The sequence below is a fragment of the Gobius niger genome, assembly GCF_951799975.1.
Source record: "Gobius niger genome assembly, contig: SCAFFOLD_92, whole genome shotgun sequence".
Taxonomy (NCBI): Eukaryota; Metazoa; Chordata; class Actinopteri; order Gobiiformes; family Gobiidae; genus Gobius; species Gobius niger.
The window spans coordinates 71,693-87,197 of record NW_027639075.1 but is presented as its reverse complement, the minus strand read 5'-3'; the positions used below and the strand labels follow the sequence as shown (position 1 = coordinate 87,197).

Genomic DNA, 15,505 nt, shown 5'->3' with positions numbered 1-15,505 from the left:
ATGTGCAAATGTTTTCCCTGATCATTATTTGAAAGTTCATCACCTTAAAATCAATATAACAGTGTCTTTAAAACGGTGGAGCATCTACTTCACTGACTATTGAGATATTTGTCTGTTCAAGAGTGTAATGATAATAACAATAATCTGCTTTTGTTGTTTTCCGTGTGTTAAAAGTGCTGAAACAAAAGAATTAAAAAAGGGCAAACTCCAAAATGAGTGAAACCTTTATTTTTTTTCCGTCAGGACAAACACAAACGGGCCATGCAGCACTCGCGCTAACGCTAACTCCTAAAACGCTCTTCAGAGGTTCATCCACGCCCAGAGTCCAGCCCCTCTGTGAGTCCCAGAGAGTCCATCAAACTCACAAAGAATAAGATCTAAATGAAACACTAAAGCCAAAAGACACTGGCACCACGACCCCCACGACCCCCACGACCCCCGCGACCCCCACGCGGCGGGAATCTCAGACAGTACGAGTTTGGAGTCAGACAGGAGCGAATGTTGTAGTTTTGTCGACTTTAAACCCCCCGATAAACAACGAAAGGTTTGCTCTGTCCTGTCGCGATAACAAATTTGAAGTTCGATATATTGAGGCAGGAAAGTATCGCGATAAACGATATTATTGACACTAACGATACTCAGGCCTTAAACTCTCCCCTTTGTTCTAAAAGTGCAGAACCATGTCCTATAAAACCACACGAGCTGCAGTAAACATGAAATATGATGAAACTCACTTTGCTTCAGTAAGAAATCCAAGTGAAGACGATAAATGTTGAACCCAAACATGTATCTGTTATTTATTGAACGACGATGAAGAAAAATACGACTTGTTTATTCAGAAATGGCGACGAAATCTAGATAATGGATGGAGCCAGATTCAAATGTATGGTTTTATTTGGTTGATATATCAGTATCAGAGATTTCGGAAGGTCACGGGTTCAATTCCCACCTGGATGGGGCCTCTCTGTGGAGTTTGCATGTGGAAAGATGAAAAAATCTTTACAGGTAACGCCGAATTTACACCACATACGGTGTCAGAGCAGCTAAAGCTACGCGTGTGAGTCTCTGCTTGGGCTCATTCTGCCTCTAAAATGGGTGAGGAATAACATTTCTCATGCCTGCATCTTCTTCACGTTGTCTTTGTAAAGTTTGTGTTGAGCATCGTAAAGTGTGCTGTGCTTCTCCACTTCCACAATCAACTTTTCGTCGTCCATCACAAACACACGGATGCTGCGTGTTGTGCAGTGTTAATTTTGACAACATGTTTTATTTTAGTTTAAGTCTTTTGAATAAAATGTAATTTAATTTTAGTCGAGATTTAGTCAAAAAAAAAACGTTTCAATTTTAGTCTAGTTTTAGTCGACTAAAATTGAGACTAATTTAGTCGACTTTGCATTTATAATATTCATTATAATCATATTTAATCAAGGTCCTCGACTTAATGGAGCTGCTTCACATGAACAAAGCTCAGAGCTGATCCTTTAACAGAGAATTTACATGATCTGAGGCTCTTTCAGACGCTCAATAGAAGTTTGGATGATTTTAGTCTCTCCTTTTCATTTTTATTTAGTCTTATTTTAGTTTAGACTAAAATATCTGGACATTTTAGTCATAGTTTTCGTCTCATGAGAAACTTTTAATTTAGTTTTAGTCCAATTTTAGTGGGAAAAAATATCACTTTGACTAAAATTAAGACTAAACATTTTCGTCGTCCATCACAAACACAGGGATGCTGCGTGTTGTGAACTTGGAAAAATCAACAGCACTTACTTTGACAGGGTGTCGGAAGTTTACTTTGAAAGACTGAACCATTTTCCCGTCTAAAATTCCGGAATTTGCCGCGTACACGCGTCCGCATTAGAACTGCATTCTAGTTTAGGCGCAGCCTCGCATCAACACGCCCGTCCGACGCGCGAATAACAACGCTGGTGTAAACATCATGATAGGCTAGAGTGGAACAAAGTGACGCTCGTGTGCTGCGCGACAACGCTTACGCTGTCATTCCTCTGGTGTAAGATTTAACCCACCAAACACGAGTGCACGGGGGCGCTCACACATTAAAGGGATGTTTCAGGATTTTTCACATAGAGCCTCATTTCCTAGTTATCCAGAGTGTTGTTGATTTCTGGAGATATTTTTCTTTTTTTTTGTATTTGATGAGTTTCGTGGCGCTAGGCTAGTGCATGTCTATGGTAACTAGTAGCCTGCATTAAAACCAGTCTGACCCAAATCACTTATAAGTTATAACACCAGGCTACCCATATATATATATATTCGCTCCATTACATCTGTTCAAAACTGCTGTGTTAGTGCATCTCCAGAGTACCTGCCGATCCTTCTATGATGGGTGGGGAGGTGAAATATGAGAGCTAGCATGTGTGTGTGTTATTATTATTTTATTATTAATATCATTTTGTTTGATCTGATCGCATCTACTCTGCTGTTTCTGTCCATTTTTTCTTGGACATGATCTTGAGGACCCCCATGAAAACGAGATGATTCATCTCACGGGGCTGATCCTCCAATAAAATGTTCATAAAATAAAATAAAATATAAATGTCTGTGTCGAAAAAGAATCATTTTAATCATTTTGCATTTAAAAGAAGTGGTTGTATAAGCTACGGCGGAGTGATCTGTTAGAAAATAGTCCCTCAAAATGTGTTCCAAACATGATTCTATGTGAAACTGTGGAGCAGATCAGACTGATTTTAATGCAGGCTAGCTGATACCATAGACATGCACTAGCCTAGCACTAGCCTAGCACCACTAAACTCTTCAAATATAAGAACTGGATGAATTTAAAACATATATTTCTCCATAAATCAGCAACACTCTGGATAACTAGATCCTGAAATCCTCTCTTCATCCTCGGCTCTTAGATCCTCCTCTGGATAAGGACACGTGGATATAAAGCAAGTATTTGTGAATGAACCCGGCGTTTTTGGCGCCATGTTGGAGTTACTTCCTGTAAATCAGGTCCTCGCACAGGCATCGTGCGGAGTTTAGTCTCGTTTGTGATGTTCGTTCGACCACCGTGGGAAAAATCAATATTCTCGCCTTCCTGAGCTCCTGTAAACTCCAAATACTCCTTTAACAATAGGATTTTTTAATCTATTTCCCAAGGCGGTTTTAAGCTAGTTTATTCAAAGCCAGAATATTATCTCCAAAATCCCCTCTGAGAAATGTGTGCCTGGGAAACGATCCTTAAGGCGAGACACTGCAGGTGAAAGTATTGATTTTTCACGCAGTCGAAGTGGAGATTTGTATCTATTTTCCTCCCTTTACATCTTAGTTTTCATGTCAGATATAAAAATGATGATGTTTATTTTATGATGTTTTGTCTGCGAGGTGGAGGTAACCAGGAAGTAGAAAGTCCGTCTTTCCCGCGGGTTTTCATTCATAAATATTGACAGATTTGACATCCACGTGTCCTGCTAAGGGGCCCCGTGATGACGCTTTCGCCCAAATATGGTGTTTTTCCTCCTACGAGACGCCGGAGCGGAAAAGTGGAAGAACGGGCCGAGCATGCGCACTCGCTACAAAACTTCAGGGCTGGTTTTCTCTGAATGAGAGAAGCCGCACTCGGGCAGAGCCTGAGCCCTTATAGAAGCTCCCACAGACTCCAAACTTTACAGGCTGAGACACAACAATGTTTTGAAGGTTTTTTCAGAGGGATTTTTTAATATCTAATTCCAAACCTGATTTATTCAGCTTTGAAACCAAAAAAACAGGCTGAGTTTTTACAGATTTTTTCACTGATGATTAGTTTATTGAAAAACTAAACAAAATATCCAAAATCCCTCTGAAAAAATCTTAGTCACTAATATGTCAATAAAATAAAACCATAACATTTAATCTGGCTCAATTCATTATCTTGATTTGCCCAAAAATATAGGCAATTTTAATGCTCAAAACGCCTTATTTTTTTGTGAAAACATAAAATGCAATACATTTTTTTCTCATATTTATATCTGTGATTTTCAGCAAAAGTTTCAAATTGACGTCTCTACATTTACTTATTTTCCCTGTTCACCTGCCGTGTCTCGCCTTAAACCAGGGCCTCGGTGAAGACTTTTCAATGAATAAACCAAAACGTCTCCAAAACTACAACACATCATCACACTCCTCTGAAAAAGCCTCTGGGGGGTCGATGCAGCGCCGCGTTAGCACCAAAGATAAACTTCTTACAAACACACGACATCCGGGCTTCAAACATGGCCGACACCGGTTTCTCTTCCGTCTCCCTCGTATTGCACACGCTCCATCTCCGCACACGCTAAAGTCACTCCCGCTTCCGGAACATTCATTCTGTTCGGTGGATTCTCTTCCCCTGCGAGTCCAAACATAATCAAACAACAGGACTGATGACGCTCGTCTCTCTGCTCCTTTACATTTTAAATAAATACAAATGAAGTGAGTCGGTGTCGTGCCAGGAAAAGCCGCCCCCGTGAACCCATGAGGAGCTACATAACTACATAAGGAACTACTTAAAGCTACAGTTTGTCTCTAAACTCTAAAGGGGAGGGGCCAGAGCACTGACAAAGGTAAACTCCAGCTTTAAAGACATCTCTACTGAAGCTTTGTTGCTAAGGGGGTGCATTTCCTGTCACGACACCGGTGTGAAAAGTCTCAGAACTCCACAAACTGCTTATTAGCCGGCTGAAAATATGGTTTGACCCCAAAAAAAATTGCTACAAAAGGTTTTTCAGTGGTTTTCTGTAGTATCAGGTGTGGTTATTAACATACTAAAAGTCTACCAAAATCTGGCCACTGGAAAGGTCTCATTTTCAAGATGGCGTCCAAGAGGGTGGCGAGATCCTCCTTTATTATTCATCCTAGACAAGTCATTTTGGTGTCTAGGAATCCAATGGGTTTGTTCAAGTTGTAGTCACATGATCACATAATTGTATAATAGAAATCATGGACAAATACTCTATATATCAACATTAGCGAGTTTGTCACGGCAACGGCACACATTTTCAACGCAACCTTACGTCGCTCCCCAGAGGCTTAGCTGGGCATGGACGGGCTCGTTTTAAAGCCCCGCCCCTCTTCTTCCCAACGCAATAAAAGCCAAGTCTCTACGACATTTACTCGCGGAGATATTCACTGAAGTCTGCGAGGTGAGCGACCACCCTGACATGGTTTTAGCCTCTCTGTTATCTTAGCATTTTATCAACTAGCATTAGCGTTTGCCGTGACAGACTCGCTAATGTTAATATATAGAGTATTTGTCCATGATTTCTATTATACAATGATGTGATCATGTGACTACAATTTGGACAAGCCCATTGGATTCCTAGACACCAAAATGATGAATAATAAAGGAGGATCTCGCCACCCTCTTGGACGCCATCTTGAAAATCAGACCTTTCCAGTGGTCAGATTTTGGTAGACTTTTAGTATGTTAATAAGCTCACCTGATACTATAGAAAACCACTGAAAAACCTTTTGTAGCAATTTTTTGGGGGTCAAGCCATATATGCAGCCGGCTATATTTAGTCCAGAAAAACAAAACTAAAAACTGTGGGGTCCGGTGTGAGTCCTGCTGTCGTGGCACAGACGTGGATCCTCCTCCTCCTCAGATCCACTCGTTATGATCGTTATGAGACAGTAAAGGTTGAGACAGTGGGAGAAGCTCCTCCTCCTCCTCTGCTCTGTCCGGTCCGTTTACGACAGCTGCTTCATGTCGTACATGGGGACCTCAGACTCCTCGGCCTTGCCCTCTCCGGCCGCCTCCGGACTCCCCTTACGACCTTTAGGGGGCGCTACAGGCTCCGCAGGCTCCGCCCCTCCCTCGGCGCCCTCCTGGCCCTCCGCCACCGTGCGCTCCTTCTTCAGCGTGAGCTTCTCCTTCAGCTTCTCCCCGGACTGCTTGAGGCGCTCCCCGCTCTGCCGGATCTTCTCGCGGCGCTCGGCCGTCACGATGCGCTCGCCCAGCTTGTTGACCTTGGTGCCCAGGTTCTCGCGGGTTTTGCTGAGGTTCTCCTTGGAGAAGGTGTGTTTGAAGCTCTCGATGCGCGTCAGGCCGCTCTTCTTCATGCGGGCGGCGGACGAAGAGTCGGCCTCCTCCACCACCATGTACTCCTCGTCAGACTCCGGCGGCAGCTCGAACTTATCGGGCTCCACGTCACGCCGCGGCGTCGCTCCGGCGTCGCCCTCGGCAGGCTCGCTCCCCGCCGCCACAGACTTCAGCTCCTGCTCGCCCTGAGGAGACACACAGGGTTAGCGGCGACCAGTCGTTTCGCTCAGGATAGTTTCTCTCCTTCATTTTGAAGGACAGGGTTGAAAAAAATCCATCATGAGCAATTTTTATCCTTCGTCAATTAATCTCTCATTTTAAATAAATGTTTATATATATATATATATAGGCTGCATGTTATTTATGTTAGTACAAATGTGAGATTGCAGGATAAATGTAGCTAAACTAAACCTGATCTGAACAGTCTTGGTACATTTTGCAGCAGAAATGTGCATGTGGTGTGTAAAAGTCTCAGAGCAGACGACTTTCAGAGTCACCTGCTCATCAACATCAAGGCTCAGATTACGCTCATACAAATGTAAAGTGGAGCTTGTTATTTGCATTTTTTTCAATTTTAACGGAATGTAAAGGTGCGTTCACACCAAACGCGGCAAAGCGTCAGGTTTACATTGAAAATACATGGACGCGCCTCCGGGGGCGTTAAAATATCCGGCAGCGAGTCTCGCGCCTCCAGGGCGTCCAGCGCGGCCCAGGCTCGAGTTGGGAAATGTTGAACTTTTTGGGGAAATTTGCGAGCGTCGACCAATCAGGAGCTTTCTCCAACAGTGACGTACGCTGTAGCTGAGCCACCGGGAAAGATTCTACGCTGGCCGAGAAAAAAAAAAGAAAAATGAAAACAAGTCACGGAGGTTTAGCTTCTTTGTGAACCGGAGCTACAGCAGCTCTGGGACTTTTACAACGACACTTCAATGTTTCTTTACCTAAACACCAGGATTAAAAGCGGCGACAAGAAAACTTATTTCAGTGGCTGAATCTGCGCTGGGAAAGTGTTTGGGCCTCGAGGCTGACGATGAACACACGCTGACGTGCGGCCTCGTCAAAGCTCAGGTAAGAACATATCTCAGTATGGAAAAACGATGGCCTGTTCCTTTAACTCCTGTAAATTTAATAACCATTTTACACTAGCTTTATAAAAATGCTTTGAGGAAGTTTATGTCATTATAGGTCATTTCTTTTCATACGATAATTTATTGCCTATTTTGAATGAATTGACAAGCGAAATGATAAAGAACCGCATCAATAAGAGAAACAAATGGCATTAACATCGAGGGCTACAATTCTGTTTAAGCCCCGGGGCCTATGGGGACATTAAGGTGGGCCTGCAAGTACTGGTTAAGTAAATGTCTCAGGTCTCAATGACCAAACCTGCACAAAAGCCTCTGGGAGTTCAGCCAAAGACTTCAGACACTCGTCCACAGCACAACATTTATGGAATTACAATAAAGAACAATAAATCAACTCATTCAAATCCAAACAGAGGAGAAAAGGGATTTTAACTGGACTCAAACTCATGACCCGGTGATTCATTCTGCTTCCGTGCACTTTAGTCCGTAGAGTTTGTGCTAATCAGGAAGAGCTGCTTTACTTTCTCTGAATAATGAGTTCATGTTGGATGTGCTGGAGACCGTGTTCCTCAGCTGCTCTTTAACGTGAGGGTCGCTCCAGACTCGTGTCCACTCCCACAGAGAGGACCCCGTTAGCCGCTAGCGCTCACGGCTCCAGAATTAAAGCCGCAGCTGTTTGAGCGTCTCAGCTAATCTTAGCGTGAGCTCTCAGCGGCGGAGCTCACGTTACACGGACCACATGTGCACCAGCACACGCCACACGCTAAAAAAAGCAGCAACCGGGAACTTTCTGTGTCGGATGAACCTCCAACCAGGAGCAGCGTGTGGATAATAATGTGTTCTAATGAGTCATACGGAACCAGGATTAGACCCGGACTGTTCTCCACATGCACTGCTGCTTCCTCTGACTCAGCTACAGACAAACTCAGCTGTTTCCTGTGTCTGCGTCTCCCCCATGAAACCAAAACATGCACAATAGACGACTCCTCCAGCCAAACCGAGCTCCAGATCTGGAAACCATGGAAATCAAGCCAACAACCTCTAGTTAAAGCTGCTTTAACTAGAGGTTGTTGGCTTGATTTCCATCACCGATACTCTGGGTTTGTACCGATACTCTGGGTTTCTACAGATACTCTGGGTTTCTACTGATACTCTGGGTTTCTACCGATACTCTGGGTTTCTACTGATACTCTGGGTTTGTACTGATACTCTGGGTTTGTACTGATACTCTGGGTTTCTACAGATACTCTGGGTTTGTACCAAAACTCTGGGTTTCTACTGATACTCTGGGTTTGTACTGATACTCTGGGTTTCTACTGATACTCTGGGTTTGTACTGATACTCTGGGTTTGTACTGATACTCTGGGTTTGTACTGATACTCTGGGTTTCTACTGATACTCTGGGTTTGTACCGATACTCTGGGTTTGTACTGATACTCTGGGTTTGTACCGATACTCTGGGTTTGTACTGATACTCTGGGTTTCTACCGATACTCTGGGTTTGTACCGATACTCTGGGTTTCTACCGATACTCTGGGTTTGTACTGATACTCTGGGTTTGTACCGATACTCTGGGTTTCTACCGAGTATGAAGATACAACAATTGAACTGAGTATCAGCCAGTTCAGTTACAGCGGCCATCTTGTTTCCACTATGAAAAAACTGACATAATTAGTTTAATTTTAAACCTATAAAGCAAACATTTCCTGTGACGTGATATCAAGTCAAACTACACATACAGTGCAAATTTCATGAGAAAATCTAATTTCATGTTGAAGATATTTAATTTTATGTGACAACAGTACATGGATGGAAATGAGCCATTTCAGTAACATTCACAGATTAAATTTAAAGTAATTTATTGATGCTTTAACTGATGAAGATGGAATGTTGCACTCTTCATGAGGCTGATATAGTGTATATACAGTGTAAATTATTTCAGAAAATCTGGTATCGTTTTGAAGATACAATTGAACTGAGTATCAGCCAGTTCAGTTATGGCAGCCATTTTGTTTCCACTATGAAAAAACTGACATAATTTGTTTATTTTAAAATCTATAAACCTACGATTTCCTGTGAAGTGAGATATTGTCAAACTACACATGCAGAGCAAATTTCATGAAAAAAATCTTGTTTATTATTGCAGATATTTCATTTTATCTGACAGTGCATGACTTGACTTGAGGTGCGACTTTTTGGTAAACATTCTCTTCTCGTTTCTTCAATAAAAAACAAACCAAGGCGATACGCGATTGTCATATTCATGAAATATGTTCCCGACATCTTATATTAACATAAAAACATGGTTGCCCCTAACATTCTGGAACCACAAAAGTGTTAACGGAGCCTTTTCAGATTTTTTTACTAGACTGTGAAACAAAAGTGCAGATCCACGGAGCCTCATATCTGCTGCTGGACCCGGATCTTTCTGGATCCTCTGGAGAAGCTAAATGGCTCTGCAGATGAAGAAGGACCTTTCCTCTGATGGTATGAATGTCCTCAGTGAGTTTTGAAGAAGCAGGTGTAAAGTCGCCTCGTACAAGGGCTTTTCCACCAAGGTGTTGGTTCAGAGCTGGTTCTGGTGCCGGGTTGGTTCCAGACTGACTTGGTTTTTGGGAAGTCAACATCAAAAATGGATAATACCATCTTACTACAGCCACTTCTGGTTATAAAATACAGAAAAATAAGTTTATGTTTCAGTCACAGCAGCCGTTAACATTGTGATTTCTTCTTTCTAACTCTTGTTTTAGCTAAAGAGCATAAAGCAAAACAACAGTTTCCTCCACAGAGACTGTTTCTCCAGGAAGTTCTAAGCACAAACTAACTCATACTGATTGTTTGTTGGAGGACAGAGCCACGCCCCCAGCCGCTGACATCACTGCTGCTCCTTTCTTGGTCCAGCTTTTAATTGGTTCCAGAACCGGCACCAGATTTTGGAACCAAGAGCCAGCGTTTTTTCAGTGGAAAAAGAAAGAACCGGAACTGGAACTGGCCCAGAACCAGCACCGGCACCAGCTTGGTGGAAAAGAACCTGCACTGTGGTGAACCTGCAGCCTGGAGCCAGATTCAGGGATGTTTTTTGGGGACTTGAAAATGTGATAAATATTAGACCAAAAAAAATGACAAAAAAATTACAAAAATCTGACAAAAAAAATACAAAAAAATTACAAAAAAAATATACAAAAAATGTGATAAATATTTGACCAAAAAATGACAAAAATGTGACAAAAAATGGACGAAAAAATGACAAAAAATGACAAAAAAATTACAAAAATCTGACAAAAAAAATACAAAAAAATTACAAAAAAATTACAAAAATCTGACAAAAAAAATACAAAAAATTACAAAAAAATTACAAAAATCTGACAAAAAAAATACAAAAAAATTACAAAAAAAATATACAAAAAATGTGATAAATATTTGACCAAAAAATGACAAAAATGTGACAAAAAATGGACGAAAAAATGACAAAAAATGACAAAAAAATTACAAAAATCTGACAAAAAAAATACAAAAAATTACAAAAAAATTACAAAAATCTGACAAAAAAATACAAAAAAATTACAAAAAAAATATACAAAAAATGTGATAAATATTTGACCAAAAAATGACAAAAATGTGATAAAAAATGGGGGGAAAAATGACAAAAAATTACTAAAAAATTACTAAAAAATGACAAAAAATGTGATAAATATTTGACAAATAAATTACAAAAATCTGATAAAAAAATGACAAAAAATGACAAAAAAATTACAAAAATGAGTTGAATACCCAACAAAAAAATGGAAAAAAAATCTGATAACGTGAGGAAAAAGATCCTCTGGGTTCAGGCGGGAGTTAAGAGGTTAAGAAGCAGGTGTAAAGTAGCCTCGTAGTGAACCTGCCGCCTGGAGCCAGATTCACTTGATCCAAATCCAATCCGATCCTCTCTGAAAGCCTCTGATCCTGATCCTGAATATCCGCCCTAATATCTTCAAAACTACAACAGCACAAATGTCCTGCTCCATATCAGCCTCAGCTCTGACCAATAAAAGAATCACCAGTCTCTCAAACCAGAATGGGTGTTTTTTGATTTGATATATGTTCTTTCGAGGGGACATTCTGTTCATCAGCAGAGCTTCTCATTCACAAATGCAAACCTCCAGATCAGAAAACCTGACTCATCGTAACCGCTTTAGCTGCTGCCGCTGACAGACGCTCACAGTCCTGGAGGGTCAAAGGTCACGAGCGAGCGACGTCACTGCGGTCCAGACTCCAGAGAGAGAGAGAGCGGAGTCTGGAGTCCAGCAGACCAGAACCAGGACTGAACCAGGTCCTGTTCTGTCAGGCTCTGGGTGGGCTCTTCAGGCGACAGAGTAACAGAGTAACCTTTCAGAGCCTGGATCTTCTCCAGCCCCAAAATAACCCACAACAGCTGCGGCCGAGGCCAAGCTGTAAAACTCTGACTGAGACTTCACCAGCGCCCGCACGCTTTCAGACACTTTCATCATTAATGCTGCACCTCTGTGTTTGTGATAACGGCAATAAACCCCGTCGTGAAGCTGGACTAGACCAGGCTGGATCTAAAAATACATCAACAAAAGTCCCGGGTCTAAATCTGGTCCAGGCTCCAGATCTGACCTATATCTGAAACCTGGACCGTGGTTTCTTCAGCGCGGAGACGGAATGAATGAGCTGAACTTGTGATTCTGAGTTTCTGCTTCAGTTTAGTCAGTATTGGAGACTATTCGGAGACTGGAGTCGTCGCTGGTCACGGAGACGTCTCCAATACGTCCCAGTCTCGGTGAAAACGGACAGGTCGAGTGTTTGAGACCGCGCCCACACGGAGACTTCCTGAACCTGTTCATTTTCACCCAGACCTGGAGACTCTTGATCTCCAGGAGACACATCGGAGACTCCGGTCTGACACCAGCCCCCAGGTCCCCCAGGATCACTTAGTTCCACTTAGTTCCTCCTGCTTTAGTTCTGGTCCTGGTTTAGTTCTGGTCCTGGGTTAGTTCTGGTCCTGGGTTAGTTCTGGTCCTGGTTTAAGGCCTACAAGACGCGAGAACTTAGTTCTCGCACCCAGAGCTGCCGAACAGGAGCTGTGAGAACCAAATGACGTCATTTTGTTCTCACAGCTCCTGTTCGGCAGGTCTCGCTGACGCATCAGCTCAGAAGAACTTTGTTAGGCAGGGCTGCGAGAACTCTGGCTGTGATTGGCTGGATTTTTTGGGGGGAAGTGGGAAGCGAGAATCCAATGTTTACGTCCTAAAACCGGTGCGGAAAACGGAGACAACATGGCTAGTTTTGCGGCACCGCTCGCGGCAGTAAAACACTTCGCTGAAGGACAAGGACACACACATGGCAACAAAGTCCTGGAGAGAAACACACGGACGTAATAAACCAGAGATGAGGCTAAACATGAAGTCAATCTTCAAAATGTTTGCAATATCGTGACTGATACATTTTATAATAGTTTGAACTCAAATAGCTCGTTTTATTTCGGTCATTCCTTGTTGGTTTTGGCTGAAAAAGGGGGCGTGGCCGTTCTGCAGAAACACGTCTTGTGGAGAATGAAATGTCAGAACTCAGACCAACTTTGTTCTCGTTCTTTTTGCCTCAAGAACAAGAACAAAGTCCTTGCGTCTTGTGGAGCATGAAGAGGCCTTTAGTTCTGGTCCTGGGTTAGTTCTGGTCCTGGGTTAGTTCTGGTCCTGGGTTAGTTCTGGTCCTGGGTTAGTTCTGGTCCTGGGTTAGTTCTGGTCCTGGGTTAGTTCTGGCCCTGGGTTAGTTCTGGCCCTGGGTTAGTTCTGGTCCTGGGTTAGTTCTGGTCCTGGTTTAGTTCTGGTTTCTTATTGGTTGCTTTGGAGGCCTGTTCTCCTGCTGAGGTTCTGTAGAAGTTCTGATGCCCCTGAGCTTGGTTCCTTGTTGATTTAAAGTGTACATTCGCAGCACTGACCTGGTAGATGACGACTCTGAACTTGTTCTTGGCGAGGAGGTCCCCCTGCGTGGCCTCCACCTTCTTGACGCGCACGTTCTGCGTCTCCACGCGCACGCGCACGTCCTTGATGTGGCGCGACACCTTGCGTGTTTTCTCCAGCAGCCGCGTGACGGTGGAGCTGGTGTTGGCGTGTTCGTTGGTCAGTTTGATCACGTCCGACTGGATGCTCTTCACCGTGGTCTCCAGCTCCGCCTGCCGCTCCTCCATCCGGGTCTGCGCGGCGTGCACCCCGTCCACCAGGGCGGCGACGCGCTCCAGCAGCACCATCACCCCGCCCGCCTCGTCCCCCGACGCCTTCTCCGCCATCGGGACAGAGCACGGCGGCCGACTGAGGAGGCGCTACGTCCGAGAGAGTCTGCGGCGGCGAGGAGGAACGATCAGGAGGAACGATCAGGAGGAAGATCAGGAGGAAGATCAGGAGGAAAGTTCAGGAGGATCAGGAGGAAGATCAGGAGGAAGATCAGGAGGAACGATCAGGAGGAAAGATCAGGAGGAAGATCAGGAGGAAAGTTCAGAAGAAGAAGAAGAACAGACTGGTCAGAGATGGAAAGACCAGAGTAAGTCCAGCCCGGTGCAGAGCGGAGGGTGATCTCCTCAGAATGACAGAGGCAGCAGCTCTGACCCAGGCTGAAGTAACACGACCCCCACAGCCCAGGGGGAGGGGCTTCAGCAGTGCTCATGAGGGAGGGGCTTCAGCAGGGGGAGGGGCTTCAGCAGTGCTCACGAGGGAGGGGCTTCAGCAGTGCTCACGAGGGAGGGGCTTCAACAGTGCTCACGAGGGAGGGGCTTCAGCAGTGCTCATGAGGGAGGGGATTCAACAGGGGGAGGGGCTTTAGCAGTGCTCATGAGGGAGGGGCTTCTGCAGGGGGAGGGGCTTTAGCAGTGCTCATGAGGGAGGGGCTTCTGCAGGGGGAGGGGCTTCAACAGTGTTCATGAGGGAGGGGCTTCAACAGGGGGAGGGGCTTTAGCAGCCTGGGGGGAGGGGCTTCAACAATCCGGGGGGAAGGGCTTCATAGGGCTGGACGATCTGGCAATTTTTTTACTTTTTATTTTCTCATTGATTGATCTCGATTTTCAATTGGATTTTATGGATTTTTGTCACTTTTTTGTCCATCTGAATGTTCTCTCAGAATGTTCTGACTCCAGGGCTGGACTGGGACTGAAAAACAGCCCTGGACTCTGACCAGCCTGGCCCAAATTAGTGTAATTGTGACTTCCACAAATACATATTTTAACCTCTTACCCCCCGCCTTAACAATAACGAGTGCATTTTCCCCAGTTCGGCTTTTTATTATTATTTTTTTGACTGGAATCATCAGCAAAAAGAGCGGGAAAGGCGGTCGTAGAAACAGAAGCAAAATCATTAATATTAATAATCAATAATAATGGTCCCAAAATTGAACCTTGTGGTGCACCATACTCCACGGAACTCCTTTTAGATTCATGTTTTTTTTATACTCGGCTTTACCCAAATCTAAAAGCTTCTCGACTGGAGAGCAACAATGAAACGCCTCATTTGAAAGCTAAGACCTACGGAAGTGATGGAGACACATTTGTCATATTTTTGTTGTTTTTTTAATGATTTTTTCGCTGATTTTTTGTTGTGTTTTTCTCACGTTTTTGTTGACTTTTCATCCTCTTTTTCTTGCTATTTTGATGCTTTTCTTTTTAGCTTTCAGATTTGGGTAAAGCTCGGTTGAGGCGGGACTGGTGGCCCCTCTGTGCTCTTCCAGAATCCGCCCCCGTCTCACTCCTGGTTAGGAATGTTTAGGTGAAGTTTGGAGCTTTAGGAAAATGGCCCCAGGTCTGAGTCACTGACACTTGTGGGTCAAAAACAATGATCTGGATGAGTTCAGTTGGAGAAAGCTGTTTTGACAGAGAGTATCTAAGTTCACCCACACGGAAAGCAACAGATTCCAGCCTTACTGGTTTGGTGAGTGTTTCTTTGCATCAGGAGGAAATGATAGATTTATGAGACGATAAAACCCGAGTCATTAAAGCATCAGTGACGCCGACGTGTGAAATGCATAGAATGTCCTGAACCGTGACATGTGACTCGCACAGCAGCTCAGTCCTGTGCTAACAGTGTTGATAGCTGCTAGCTTTGCTGCTTCTAGCCTTGCTGCTACTATCCTTGCAGCTACTAGCTTTGCTGCTACTAGCTTTGCTGCTACTAGCTTTGCTGCTACTAGCCTTGCTGCTACTAGCTTTGCTGCTACTAGCCTTGCTGCTACTAGCCTTGCTGCTACTAGCTTTGCTGCTACTAGCCTTGCTGCTACTAGCCTTGCTGCTACTAGCCCTGTATGGTCTCTGTATGGTCTCTGTATGGTCTCTGTATGGTCCCTGTATGGTCCCAGTATGGTCTCTGTATGGTCCCTGTATGGTCTCTGTATGGTCCCTGTATGGTCCCTGTAT

The 15,505-nt window shown here is 43.9% G+C and overlaps 1 protein-coding gene across 1 annotated transcript; it reads right to left on the bottom strand.

Moving 5' to 3' along the window:
* Window positions 1–5,670: 5,670 nt before the first annotated feature.
* LOC306982920 (caveolae-associated protein 4a-like) lies at window positions 5,671–13,396 on the bottom strand (the record flags this gene model as incomplete). The annotated part of the gene is made up of 2 exons (XM_079583365.1): window positions 5,671–6,207; window positions 13,049–13,396. 2 exons carry the CDS (start codon window positions 13,394–13,396, stop codon window positions 5,671–5,673), a joined length of 885 nt encoding a protein of 294 aa, XP_079439491.1.
* Window positions 13,397–15,505: the final 2,109 nt, after the last annotated feature.